This window comes from Ceratosolen solmsi, unplaced genomic scaffold (assembly GCF_000503995.2).
Source record: "Ceratosolen solmsi marchali unplaced genomic scaffold, CerSol_1.0 scaffold4, whole genome shotgun sequence".
Lineage (NCBI taxonomy): Eukaryota > Metazoa > Arthropoda > Insecta > Hymenoptera > Agaonidae > Ceratosolen > Ceratosolen solmsi.
The window spans coordinates 671277-687205 of NW_011948449.1; the positions used below are offsets into that span (position 1 = coordinate 671277).

At 28.6% G+C, this 15929-nt stretch overlaps 1 protein-coding gene across 1 annotated transcript; it reads left to right on the forward strand.

Annotated features, from left to right (window-relative positions):
• Positions 1-4316: 4316 nt before the first annotated feature.
• LOC105366444 (uncharacterized) lies at positions 4317-13090 on the forward strand. Its single transcript, XM_011504895.1, has 13 exons — positions 4317-4573; positions 4630-4729; positions 5241-5377; positions 6563-6901; positions 7170-7356; positions 7624-7910; positions 8060-8249; positions 8325-8432; positions 8960-9375; positions 9688-9922; positions 11278-11544; positions 12040-12159; positions 12481-13090. Exons 1-13 carry the CDS (start codon positions 4494-4496, stop codon positions 12661-12663), a joined length of 2649 nt encoding a protein of 882 aa, XP_011503197.1. The 5' UTR covers positions 4317-4493; the 3' UTR covers positions 12664-13090.
• Positions 13091-15929: the final 2839 nt, after the last annotated feature.

Genomic DNA, 15929 nt, shown 5'->3' on the forward strand with positions numbered 1-15929 from the left:
TAATATAAATGTTTAAATATTAGTGTTAAATATAAATAAAATTATTATGAAATAATCACTCATCACATTAATGAAATCATACACATTTTTATTGTCATATGCAAATAGCAAGTATTCAACACCGAGGAAATTTAGATTTCACATTTTTCATACTAACCATTGTTTATATAGTGACATGACAAACATCCAAATTCTAATAATTATTCATGTGTCTGATTAGAACTCAAATGTTCTCTGATAACCTTTTTTTTTAATTTGATTCAAACATATTGGCAGATCTGGTTATTGATTCAATGAACTCTAATTATTTACTTTCTTTCTATGTGGATATATCTACACATGCATATTTATTATCTATTTGAGAATTTGAATGAATATTCCTTATAAGTAAAGTTCTTTAAACATACTTATTTTTTCCTTTACCCTTGTAATAAATTTATTTGTATTTTTTTCTAATACGGATTGTAAAATATAATCTGTAATTATTATTATGTAATATTATTACAGAATATTAAAAAAAATTGCTCACTGTGTCGTTAAAAGAGTAATTAAAAGATATGATTTCGTAAATCAATTTATTGGTAAATTTCAAATAATGGAAATTTATTGCCAGAACTTTACGATAAATTTTTCTAAACGTTGATTTTAAATTTTATACATATTATTTTTATAACTTCTTTTTTTTAAAACACTTTGATTAATTTTGTTATACTTTTGATATAAATCGACGTTTCGTATTTCGACATTTATAAGTGAAACTTTCCCTTTTACAATAAATTCACGTAAAATAATTTAAGAGAACATAAAATTGGGATTTATTTTTTATCATCTTTGTAAATGTAATAATGTAACATCCTTTATGTTGCTTACTATTTTATATCCTCTTGCATTGCTTTAGTAGTGTTACAAATCTGCTATCCCTTTATGATGCTGTATTTTCAACGTGCTATTGCAGATCTTAGAGATACTGAATAAAATAAAATAGGTAATTACAAACTACTGTATTTTACTAATAAATTGAATGCATCAAGTATTTCCGCGTATACTTTATCACGACTATATTTTACTAAGGTGGCCCCTCTTTATTGAATTTTTTATTTTCTATTCCATAAAGTACAGCGGCATTCATATTTATGTTTTCAATTTCACAATGGTTGTAAACCATTTATATTTTAATCTAAAATTAATCGTAAAAATTGAAAATTATTCATAGAAAAATTAGTTATTAAAATTTCTAATTACCATAAACTAAGTCAAAGATAAGATAGATAAGATAGAAGTTTCAAATACCAATAAAGTGAATTGCTTTTTTATTTTTAATAAAATTTAAAGTACATATTTTATCTAGAGTATGCTGGAAAAATATTTTCACGTGCATGCATTGTCATAATAAACAGAAAATAAGATGACAACAAAACATAGACAAGAAAATCATAATAATATTACAACAAAATTTATTTAATATTTATCCATTTATTCATAAGTTGTAAATTGCATTTCCAATCTGTATTATTGTATCAATTTTTTTATTAATATTTTTCAACTATGTATTACTTTCATGTATTCTTTATACATTTTTATTTAGATACTTTTAATTAAAGAATAACCTTTTTAGATATTTCATAATTCTATAGTTTTGTTCTATCACCATTATCAAACCATATTTGATTAATAATTTTGTAATTTTAATTCTACAATACCCGCTTAATTCCAACTTATGTGCAATCAGATATTGTTATTAAATTTGTTATGTTTTAACCAATATAATTTTAATTTCCTTCCACCGAAGAACTGAATGAAAAATGCATAAAAAAAATTGCAAGTTTTCCAATTTCTGTGATTTATAAGTCTAATTTTCTTGCTTATTATTTTTCGACTTATTTGTTGCTAAAAATGTACGTAATATTAACATGTAAGATAAATTCTGTAAAGATAAATAAATTATAATATATTTTGTAATTAAATATATTATGTATGGTATTAAGAATAGAATTAAATATTAATATAGAATTAAAGATATTTGAATTTTCACCCATACATAAATCTAAACCTTTTCTGAAATTATGAATATAATTGTCAATAATATAAATTGTTTAAGTAGTTAATGTAAGAAACAATATTTATGAATGCCAAAAATAATAGAATATCAATAATTGGTTTGTTTAATTAATATAAATAATATAATAATTCATATTTATCTTCTATGAACATTTAATATGATATATTAATGTTTAAAACGAACCTATTTATACATATATCAATTTAATTAATATTTTATTTTACATGATAGTAATTTTTAGTAATAATGATTTTAAGTAATAGTTATAATGAAAAAAGGCAAACATAGTAACTATTCTTAATATAGAAATTCTACTTAAACATACTCGGTTTATCTTCGTTAATCAAATTTCTATTTATATATAATAAATCTACTTTTATACAATAAAAAATTTCATGATATTAATTTAAAAACTTATTTCACAAAGATAATATAGTTATAAACAAAGTTGATTTAAAAGTTTTATCGTAATGAATATTGATAAAATATTCAATTAAGCATCATTAAAAAAATTTAAAAGTACCGTTGTTATAAAACAATAATTATGTACTACTATTATTTCATAGTATTGTATTGTATTGCAAAGATTATATAATTATGTATTTACAGGAATTTTATAAAATAATAAATTTCATAAGATTAATATTATTAATATAACTTATTCTTAATTATTATTAATAAAGAGTAAATATATTTTAAAGGTAATTCAGTTATTTTAAAAAATTTACTTGTGTTTTATTATAAAATTATTTTCATTTGTTTAGAATATAATATTTTTATCTTTATTGTTTTAGAAACATTTTTATATGAAATTAAATTTTATTTTAAAAGTAATTGTATAATATTTTTACCAACTGTTAATAAGACAAACTGATAAGTTCTCAAGGCTAGTTTGATTGTATCCTCTGGAGTTGATTCTTAATTTTGGAAAATAAAAACATGGATTTTGAAAGAAGGGCGCAGGCGATCGCTTAACCTCGGGAAAATCGAAGGCATAAGGAGTGGAAGTAGGGAATTCAGTTTTGCGCATGCGGCGAGGATATCAGTTTTAGAGGGGGCTTGCATCCCAACTACCACAAATACGCTATCGTCTGAACATTGGCAGCTGAAACACGCTGGTATCGCCGCCACCGACGCGAACACCGTCGTCGACACCGTCGCCGTCGATCTCTCTCGATCTTTGGCTTAGGACTCAAGTTAAGTGTTCTGAGCCTCCCCTAGGATGGAAATGTTAAGGAGCCACCGTCGCTGTCACCAGTAGGTAAGTCGTTGCGTTTGGATGCCAGCTTCAAAGAGCATCGAAGCCACTTGCATTATTGATCGGCGTTTATCCTTTCTTAAGATCTGTTATTCTTGTTTATCGCGGGTCTTTTGAAATTTACGAGTCCACGACTCAAACAGATGGCATGGCACAGAGTCCACATTCTCTTTTCTCTCTCTTTTTCTTGTTTCTCCCTCTCTCTCTCTCTCTCTCTCTCTCTCTCTCTCTCTCTCTCTCTCTCTTCTCTGTGAGTGAGTGAGTGTGCGTGCGGACGTGTATAAATAAAGGGCTCAGTTGTTGATTTCTTCACATCTTCTCCTTTTAGTTCCCCATCTCTTCATTGTACTTAATATTTATTTTCTTTTGCTGAATTCATTTGCCCTAGTTTCTTGCAATTAGTGATGAGATGTCCTGTATATGTACCGCGCATTCACGCATGCTCTTTTTCATGTACTTAGTTTCTTATGGAAAGCAAGCATATTAATGGAAATATAATTTGATAAATCATTTCTGTACAATAGTAAATAGAGTGTGTGTGTTGCCTTAAGTGAGCATTTCGATCACTCAATAGCTTTAACTATGTAAAAACGGGATATAATGGTATTATTTTGTCACCTTGTAAAGTGAGCTTTCGCATTTAGCTTCAGGCCCTTTCACTATCTATTTCTGTTTTGTTCCCCAGTCATAGACACAACCAACTACATGCAGTTCACAGAGTCCTAAGACAAAAACAACCATGAATTGAACGTGTCGAGGCTATTTCCGGCCACTTGACAGGTTTTCAAAACTCTCCAATAAGAGCCACTGGTTTGCATACCTATAATATTATTTATGTTCGATTAATACTTTTCGATTCGATAATCCACAGTCGTCAAGTATTTTTAAATTATTAAGCACTCATTTCTACACGTCAGTTCTGTGACAAATTTCTTTCTACTTCGGCTACTTGTCCGTCTTTCAAAGGATATTCTAAAAGGGGATGGAGTGGGATTGGAATGTTAGGAATTAAAGACTTGTGTAATTATAAGTACGGATGTCTTTCCAAACAGGACCAATATATGATTTAATTGTGTGCAACGGACGATGTAAAAGATGAGTTACTGCTATAGACAGTAAAACACTATGAGCCAAGTCGAGTGATGTCTAGCGGAGAGTAATAACAAAGTGGAGGACATGAGCTGGGCACTCGGGGGCCTCGGTGTTATCGTCGTGCTCCTCGTCGTGGCCGGAGCGAGTGCCATTATCTGCAAAAGGTAGGCTTGCGTGCATATGCACACCCATCCACTTACGCGTCAACGCTAATGTTCAGATATTCTTTGAGATGGCAGTGTGGACTCCACGACCTATGGATTATCTGCGAGGAGTGGCGGCGAAAACTTGCATGGCTGTGGGCTCCCAGAGAAGAAAAGGTAAGCGAGTGATGTCCGTCATATTCTTTATTATTATTATAATATAATTTTATTCTTTATTATATATTATACTTTATTATTCTTTGTTATTATTTATAAGATATGTACAAGTTCAAATACAACAACTATAATCGACACTTATAATCTTTCTTAATGAAATTAACATCGATATTTACAAGCTGAAAATTTGTATTTATTGTACTTATTAAGATTATATATATCATAAAGCTCCATGAAATAAATTGTCAAAGGTTCCTTACATACATGATCGAAATAAAATATATACACAATATTCGTCTCCGCCTATTTAATCATTTTTGGTTCTTTAAAAAATTTTTTCAAATAATTAATATTTAATTAGAATGTGTATGAGAAAAATTACAAATTAATATTCATGCGCTAACAAAAATTATTATTAACGATTAACAATTGAAATAGTAGCGATAAACTCGAAATATAAAATTTTAATTAATAGATAATAATTTCTATGAAAGTAATTGTTTCTTTGAAGGTTGGTCTAGTGAAAGCTCAGCATCCGAATGCCCAAGCACTCCCGGGCCTTTATCGACAATCCAGCACAAATTCTTCCCAGTACATACTTCATACTGACAGCGATCTTAGATTGGATGCTCAGGGAGCATTTACGAGGTCAGTAGAATGCTTTACATGTATCTAATCTGTTATCGTTTATTATATGTGATTTGTTTTTATATAATATAATATTATATTTATTATATTATTCTATGTGATGTGCGAAATAAATACATTTGTTATAAATCCTTTTGAATGTATTTACATATATACTTTTAAACATATTATTCTATAAAATGTACAACAGATTTTGTCAATTAATTTTATTTTATATTTAAATTACAGAATGCTTTAATATTTTCTATTATTTATTAATGAATTTCGCAAAAAATAAGTGTTTTAATCAAATTCGTATTATGTATTCTTAAAATATATTGAAATAATATTTTTAGATTGAAGAAATATTTTTCTCTCCTGTAATGTTCTTTAGTTTTAAATGTATTACATTGCTCTTTCTGTATCTGATTTTTGTTTGTTTTATTCAGTTGATATTTCGCAAAAGATCAAATTTTGTTACATTATCATCATTATTTCCATTTTTATTATTTTTTTAAGCAAGTTAAAGGAGTTTTGAGAGAGTATTATGTTATTGCAAGTAAATGTGCTAACAATTATCATGAAATTTAAAAAATTTATAAAATAGATAAAAGTTGTATAATTTAATAAAATTCAAATAAAATACATTGATAAATGAAAAGTAAGTTTTTACTATAAATTTCAAGTCTCAAAATGTTGAATTTAACTTAATAACATTATTGTGTAACAATATTTGTAATAATTAATACTACTTCTACCCAATGACTAATAAATGAATTAATAGAAGTCAACTGGAATACACATAATTCAATGAAATATTTATTAAAATAGTATGTAAATAAATTTATGATTTTCTATAATAATAAACATTGTTCATTTTAAATCAATTAATAAGAAAGCTTTTCGTTTTATTATAAGAAAAATATTTTTAACGCAGAATATATTATATTATCAAAATTATAATAGAAAGTAATTACTTAAAATGGAGCTCCAATCTTTTAATACAGTCAACAGAAGTGGAATGATTTTTAATTATGGAGAGAGAAAAAACTTATCAGAATGCTGAAGTTACATAATTATTATTAATAGTGTTGCTTACTTTTAAGCGGTTAAGCGAAATGAAATTAGTTGAGGAGAATCAATGAAACACGATTAGAACTTGGGAGCTTCGCGACGAAGGCTAAAAAAGGAATCGTTAATCAATAGGTTTGAGGCTGTAGATCGGGATCTACATTTGTCAACAACTGAACAACACCAGCATCAACAATCATTCGGACAAATACCTCCACAGCCGTTGAGGCCGGCACCTCAGCCCCGTGCAGCATCTCGACCACGACCCTCACCTTTGCGAGCTGCTACCAACGTCGACTACCTACGCCTTCGCGAATGCGAACCTGCGCCCCTGACTCCGCCTCCACTCCCGGCCTTCAGTAGGTTCCATCGGGGTTCCCTGTTCTTCCAGGTGGATTCACCCTCCCCTCCGCCCTTACCGCCAGCACCGAATACTTTAGCCATGGCTCTGATGTTCCATGGACAACCCATGAGGTATGAAAGCTTTCTCATCAGAGCACCTAACGTAGCCCAAATAACTTGTATATAAAAGAGTATATCTCAATGATCTATTTTATATTACAGCAATTTCTTAATATAATCTATTTTTCACATTTCCTAGAAGTTTTACAACCCATAACAGTCAATTTTGTTAAATTAAATTTTGCAGTCTGCAATAACTTTTTTTATAATTACTATTCAAAAATATAGCTGTAGAATAGTAAATGCTGAGGCGGTTTCGAATATAAACTCTTTTAAATAGGTTGGATTCTGAAAATTCATTGGATGAAACTAAAAAAATCAGATACAGTGTACAAGGTGCTGCTTTAAGTGAGCAAATGTTCGACTCTGAGGATGTGCACTTATCAAATGATACGAGTCAGCCATATGGCAGTTACAACATTGTTCGCGATACAAATAACAGCTATGCCTCCATTTATGGTGTACAGGTAAATGTTATTTGTAGAATAAGTTATTGTATACAAGTTAATAGATTCTTTCAATTATTACCAATTTTCTATGTTTAAAGTACCCGATACCGTGAAATAATACATGATCGATAATAATATATTCAATACCAAAATTGTTGATTTTTGCATGGTTTCCAATAGAAAATTATATTAAAAAAAGTTTAACGCAAGGTGTGAAGGGCGCTTGAAAGCAAAAAGTATCTGATGCAAACGCAATACTTAAATTGAAAGAAGACAAAAACGCAGGACAGCTATATACATCGGGTTTCGAGCAAGTGTAATCTTCAAGACCTAGAGCGCATAACTCGATATATCCAGAGCCTGCCGGACTCTCCGGGGAACGTCCATTATTACGGTGTAACAGATGAGGAGGAGGAGGAGGCACCTCCACCTGCACCACCGGATCCTAAGCAACAACAACAGCAGCAACAACAAAAAGGCGACAGTCCAGAACCCACTACCGGCGAGAAGATCTTCAAGGCGTTGAGAGCTGTCACCTCTCACAGCTACATCGATGCCAGCGAGTTTTATAAGTACGCGTTTCATGATCTCTAAATACTATAAGCTCATTCATAAGTGGTTTTCATTGATCTTCATAAAAATGATATAGTATAGATTAAATAAATACTTAAAAAATATGGATTATTGAAAACTGGAAATTGTTAAATGTTATAAATTACAGCTCAATACTCTCATCAGCGCAACACGTACAAAATCTTGCATGTAGCTCGACTTCCGAGATTAACTCTTCACACTCCAATAAACAAGACCACCCCAACTTTTCTTCTCATGTCCAGACGGATCAATCTCGGCAAGCCACTGATCTGTATAGTCTCGAGCTGAATCAAGAGGCGCATAGGACAGCTCAACAGGTATCCGCTCTCTCTCTTTTAGAAAAATATAAGAATTCACTCATTGTTTGTTTCTAACTCATTTGATTATAACAGGTTTTTAATAGTTTGCAAGATCCTCCAGTCTCCCCAATGTTATTCACTAATCTTGATCAACAAACCTATTCCTACCTATCGGACCCCTGCTTTACAAGAACATCTGAGGTAAGTTATATCATTTTAATAAAAATACTCATTTATGGAAGTCTTAATAAAATACCTTAAATGGAACATACAATGAAACGATCCAATGAGCATCTTTTATTATGCTTAAATGATTGGAACTTAATCTAAATAAATTCTATTGTCGCATTAGAATGTAGCCACATTTAAAGATGAAATTTGCATTAATTGTGGTTCTTTTTCCTATAAACTTATACTTGTGCTTTAAAATTTATCTCAAATTTATAAATTGCTATTTATCATTTCTTAGAAAAGAATTTGCTTAATTAAAAGCAATACTTTTGTCAAAAAACCGTTAAGTACCAACCAGTGAACAAATAGTCATAAACTAAATATTGATAAAATATTTCATTAATTGTTAAGATGACGTAGAACGAACATGACTCAAGACATGCTTGAAATACGAGTCTAATAAATGAGAACATATTGATTACATATATTTAATTCTTTGAACTATTATTTATATTAGCTATAACTATAACTTATTTGAATCCTGATATTTCTTCCAGGATATCTTCAACAGCTTAGAACACCGGCGAAGAGATTCGGAGGAGCGATTGAACGGCATTCAGGATCTACTTAAGCTCGAAGTGTGTGAGTCAGCGCGCAGGAATTGTAACCAGGGACTGTTGAGCGCTACAAAGGAGGCGCAAATGAAGCGCCGGCTCTCGCAAATCTTGAACGGCTGCCAGAGTGTAGTGGTAGAGGAGGGGCTGCAGCTTGCGCGACGCAGCTCTTTGGGACTGGAGTCGGAACCACAGTTCAATGGCTGCTATAACAATTATGAGGAACTCACTTGTCTTCAGCGCGCCATCAGCTGTGAGAGTCTCTGCTCCGATACAAGTGTCGTGTTGAATGACCTTGAACCCAGCCCCGACAATGCTTCTATCGTCGGCATGATCTGTATTGGCCTTGAACACGACAGGTAAATTAGCATCAACAATCACAGTCTTTATATTTATCTTTTCACCTCATTTTTTTATCATCTTATTCCTTTATCTTTTAACGTAATTTTATAGTCTCACTTTTTTTTATCTTGGCTTTTAGTTGTTACTTACATATAAAATTTATGTACCGTGTTAATAAAACAAAAATAAAGTAGGTAAATCATGAATTCTAATTTTTAAATTTCTCAAATTCAAAATAATATCGCTTGTCCAAATATAAAGCCTTTAATGTTTCAATTATATTTTATATGCATTTAAAATGAGTGAAGAGTAACGCTTCACTATTGTAGCTGGCCAAGTCATATTGGTGACTCAAAACTGATTGTGAGTGTCTTGGAGGCACGGGATTTGATAGCTCCAGATAGCAGACCAGCTCAACACACGTTTGCGAGAGTTTGTTTGCTTCCAGATAGCCAAACTTACATCCAAACAAGGCTTTACAAAAACACAGACTCACCTAGCTATCAAGAGAAATTTTATTTTCCTCTTGATGGTGGACCTATCGGCAGGACTATTCTCGTTGAGGTAAATTTTTATACTCTTTTGCATGTTGTAGTACTCTTAATATGAAATAAATTCAGTAAGAATTTACTCTCCTTACCGTTAATGTTCACTATAGTTAATTTAAGGAACTACAGTTTTCATAGTAAAACTTTCCTATAAATTTATTATAGCTTAGTAGAAAAAATTTAATCATTTTTTGGATTATAAATTAGCTGAGATTTTTAAACAATCAATTTCTCATTGCATATTTATCGGTAGAAAAGATATTAGAAATTTATATTAAGATTCAGCTGTTTTAATAATAAAATTTTGCAACTACATAGAAATCATGTATACTACATTAAGAGAAAGGAATTATATAGAAATGCGTTCAAAAGATATTTCTAAATACAATAGATATATAATATTTATAAAAATTTATGAAATATTTATACAATTTTTTATTTAAATTGTTATTAAGAATATTGTCTGTTATTTTGCTATTTGTTGTTCTGTTGTATTGTTGTCTATTGTCTATTCTTCGATATATTAAACAGTAAAATTCTTAGTTCATAGTCTTATATTGAATAAAGTATCAATTCTGATACATTTTTATAAAGCTACTGCTGGAACTAAAATAAAAGATTAGAAATATATTTGATTTTGAATTATATTGAAATCGAGTTATTGATTAAAATTTTTGTACCGGAAATAGTAAATTTATAAATATTTTTTTATTGGCTATGATAAAATATTTTGTATAAAAATATATTTTATAAAAGTGTAATAAATTATAAATTATTATTAGTTTAAAAATGATAAAAAATTAATTTCTTTTTTAGGTATATGCATCTTCGTATTCCTATGAATTATAAAAATTATATTTCATCTAGTTAATATTATGCATATAATTAGCTTTTCTGGCATGCTTCAGTTTTTTTTTGCTAAGCGTTATAAATCGGTAATTATGTTTTTCATATAATAATTAAGTTAACATGCATTATTTATCATTCAATATAAAAAATTAAGTTATAATACAACTCTATATGCATTATTTTGTTGTTTGGATAATATTTTTCAATTTCTATATTTTTTGAACATTCAGTCGATTCGTGGTATTAAAAATATTTTATTTAATTTATATTCAAACTTATATTTAGTATTATTCAAACTTTATACTGCATGGTATTAGGTATCGTTTTGAGTGTAATTGAAAATTAATCAAAATTAAACTGTAAAAACTCCAATTCAAGGCGAATATTAAGAACATTCATAATACAAAGCTTCTGCAATACAGCACATCTCATGTATACCTTTATAAAAAGTGCCCAAAGAAATGGAGAGTATAAAGATAAAATTGTTATCACAAAAAATGCTAATGGAATATTGGCACAAAGGTCTTTTCGTATGAGATATCGGAGGAAGGTCGAATGGACATTGATTCAAGTCTCTTGGGGGAGGCGAGTTTACGTTTGGATCCACCACTAGGACCTCCCGCCACTACATGGTTGCCTCTTCTGTCTTCAGTTTTGTCTATGCCTCGTCTTGGGGAACTTATGTTCTCACTTAGCTACTTGCCAACAGCTGAACGGTTGACACTAGTCCTCGTCAAGGCACGTAACTTGCGCGGCACCGCCGAGGTACCCGGTGATTTTTTCGTTAAGGTTCGTATTAATATATGTTATATATTTATGAAACGAGTACGACCTCGATCTGCTATCGATACTCTTCTCAGTCTTTATAAATATAGATTTATCTAACAATAAACAAAGATTTATCTTAATTAGAGTTTAATTAAGATGCATTAATCGACAAAGATTGATTTTTCAAAAAACGACGAGCTCGTTTACGTTATAGGTTTGGGATCCGAATAATTATTATTTATTTAAAAATAAAGATCAAGCTTAAAGCTCGGGCTTATATAAATTTGATACATTCAATAAAACATACAGTTAAAGCTTTTTATTAAAAGTAAATATTGTTACTTAATGTAGTAATTCACAATTCAGATGGCTCATAATTGTCAAACCTTTATAAATGGATGAATATGGGCTTTTAGCAAACTTGTATGTAAATAAACATAAGAGCGCTCTTTAGAAAGTGCGAGAATGCATATGTATATAATTTTGTTGGCAATTCTTTTTAATTTTTCTTTCAAGGTGTACATGCTGCAGCAAGGCAAAAAAATGCATAAAAAGCGTACGTCAATAAAAAAGGGTGACAAGAGCCCAATTTTCAATGAGGCGATCATCTTTAATGTGCCAGCTCATACTTTACATGTAATTATTATTTTGATGATATATCTTCTCACATAGATGCACATACATAATATATTTATTCGAATGTATTTTTTATTGTGCGAGTTCAGATATTTCAATATTCCTAATAATTAATAATCTTAAACGCGAAAACAGTAATTAATAAAAACATTTAATTTGTCGTACAGTGTAATAATAAATGTTATAGAATTGATTTAGAAACAATGTATTATTGCCTTATAAATAAAAACGGTTCTTTTATTATTACTTATCCAATACTTTAAAGAATATACTTATAAAAAACGAGCTGGTTTATGGCAATTGTGAGTTTTTTCTCTTCAGAACACTCAGCTGAGGCTAACAGTAGCGGAAATGAATGGCGACCTGACCTCCGAAACGAAGCCTTATTCGCTTGGACACGTGATTGTCGGAGCGACGACGACGGGCCACGCTCTTACTCATTGGAGGCAGATGCTCACGGCGCTGCGACGACCTATCGCTATGTGGCATCCGCTCAGGAAGTAGACACTTTTTAGGTCCGGGAAACACTAGCTTTTTGTGCAAACGTCTTTTCTTGTTATTGCCCTTGTTGCTCACGGTCCATCCGAAGCTTTTATTAAGGTAAGGCACTACACGACATTAAATACATAAATAGTCCACAAAAGCGTATTTGTTTATATGATTTGAGTAGATTAATATGATTAGAGTTTCGTACGAAGACCCAAAAGTTCCGGCAGAATGGAAAGGTGATGGCAATGCGTTCCAGAGCTCGTTTCCTTCAATTTGTTCAATCAAACGTCTAAGAGTGTAAACGAGAAAATTTTAATTTGAATTTAAGCTCAATGTTCTTGCGCCTCTGTTTGAAACAGTTTTAGCTTCCTTAGCACTTGATATGAAAATGCAATAAATAATCTATGAGTATTTTGTAGGTAAAATTACAATATTTCAACATAATGCTAAACTAATTTAAATTGTAGAAATTTACGAAATAAATTCTTCACATTCATACTAAGAAGCTACATGGAAGTAATCGCAATTTTTATACTTCGTTGGGAAGAATGACAATATCATGCGCGCACAGACGATTAATTAACTCGTGTTACTGGATTTTCTTTAATTACGGCACTTTCGCTCAGCTTCATATCGGATCAGGAATTTATATATGATATTTTCTTATCGCGGAGATGAAGTTTTTGCAACCAATGTACATAAATCATACACGTTAACATCCAGATAACCGTACAAGTATAAATACCCACATACGCTTATAATCTAATCATACATTCATGCATCGTTGCTATTGAATTCATCGACGTTGTTCAATCTGCCTAAAAAGGAAGTTCAGAAAGCCCTTTAAACTTAATGTAATATAATAAAAGCATGCTTTCTATTGAGGGCACATAAATTTGTTATCAAACAGATTCATATTTTCGATTGTATTTTCAATGCAGTGTTAAAATTGAAAAGTTTCTTGTTACATAACAGTGAATTATTTAATACTAAAATAATACTCAAGTGCTAAAGTAAATAGTTTAGCAAATATTTAGAATTTTTATTACATTACAATAAAATATTTCTACAAATTTTAATTTTATTTTATAATTTGAAAAAATTATCAAGGTATTTAAATTATTGGAATATTTTTATAAGTATTTTACAAAATAATTATATTAAAATCCTCACGCATTATTATCATCTATTTTGTAACAAAATTTTATTTTAATGAAAATTATATCAAATTTTTAAACAAATAACAGTCATTCTTTTTATATTCGTATTTAAATAAAAAATATAAGGATATAAGTTTTGTTAAATTTTGGAAATGTAATAAATTAAACATTGTTAAAATAACGTATTATATACTAAGATATATGAGCTTGGAAATGAATTTATTACTTACGATTGTTGCAATGATTAAACCATTTACAAATATTAAATAATGTTCAAATATTTTTTTAAATCCATTTAAAAATTAAAAATAATTACAAAGATAAATTTGTTAACATACAATTTATTAAAATATTGTGATGTTATTTGAGTAACATATAAAAAATTATTACATTAAATTTATTTTTTATATAACAAATTAATGCCCTGTTATAATTTTAAAAATATTTTTTTAATGTGCACCGAGCTTTATTTATAAATTTTATTTTAATTGTTGGGCTTGAATTCTGTAAAATTACTTTTAAATTGCTTAGGATGAATCATATCCATGTTCCCTTTGTACGGCCTTGATAAAAAATTTACTGTATAACTTTTATACCCTTCGCACTAAACTATAAAAAAAATTTATTTAATTGCATGAATACACTAAATACTCATTCGCATCAATAAACTATTTATTAAATGGATGAAATGATACATTGTATCGTCAATTGTTGTTATTTTAACAATATTAAATTATTGAAGAAATCTGTTTTGCGGAATTTTAATATCATTCTAAAAATAAATAATATTTCCTTGGTAGAATAAGTTTGTTACGTAATATAAGTGAAAGACTATTATTTTATTTTTTGAACGTTTTAAATATAAAAAGTAATTGTTTTAACAATATTAAAGTTAAATATAAATATTTCTATTTTTTTTTATAAAATTTGTACAATAATTTTATTAATAAATATTTGGAGATTTAAAATATAAGAGATTGCATAGCTAAAGTTTAAGTGATTGTACTTAAGTAGCTTTTCAGTGATGAACAATAAGGAAATTGGAAATATTTTTTAATTATAGCTTTGATTAGTGAATTGAAATTCAATTTATCTTGAATAAGATATTTAATAATAAAATTATAAGTAAGACAGATACAATATTGATTAATATAATTTTAAAGACAGACAGCAAGTTTCCAAAATAATTTAAATAATGTATATGAAATTAATATAAATGATAGTTTCGGTAATTTGATATTTTTAAAACAACAACAATCCTTGAATCATTACATATAGTATTTGTTATACGATGTTATTATAAGGGGAGATTTTTAAAATATAAATAATAAGTTTATAATGTAAGTACATCTTCTGGCTTAAGTGATTTCAAAAATTTCTTCTATTCAAATTAAACGACAGAGTAAATATATTATATACCTAAATTAAATTGTTATCAAATAACCTACATCTGCATAATATTAGATCCATATTGTTTTTTAAATTATTTTACAAAAAGTAACTGTTCAAAATTATATAATACATTGTGTTTATTTTCCACGGTATTTAATATATTAAATAAATATACATTTTAATCGTTGCAGTAGGCTAACATTATTTTACTTATTAATTAAAATAATTTATTAAAAAGAATTAGTAAAATTGTTTATTAAAATAATTTTATTATTTTTTTTATTAAATTTTTATTAAGATTATTAAAATATCGATAGCTATTAAATATATATTTTTTTATTAATGACTTGAAACTAATTTTTGTAAATTGCATGAAAATATGTATTGAAATAAAAGTAAAAGGAATTATATATTGCATATCGAATTAATAAAATGTATTTCCATATTGCTATAATTATATAAGAGAAAGAAAAAAGATATATGACAATAATTGTGCCGAGTATTTCAGTTGTCTATTTTTTTTTCTATAACATGTATAATCATTCCATTAGCAATTTAATTATAAAGAAGAAATACGTAACAACTACATTTAATGCTTACGTCGCGAAATTGAATCTTCCTAATACTTATTCAATTTGTCTATTTATCTATTTATTTATTTTTAATATTTAATTGCGTTAAATATTTGATTTTTAATGAACGCAGTTATAGATAACATTCTTAAGATAA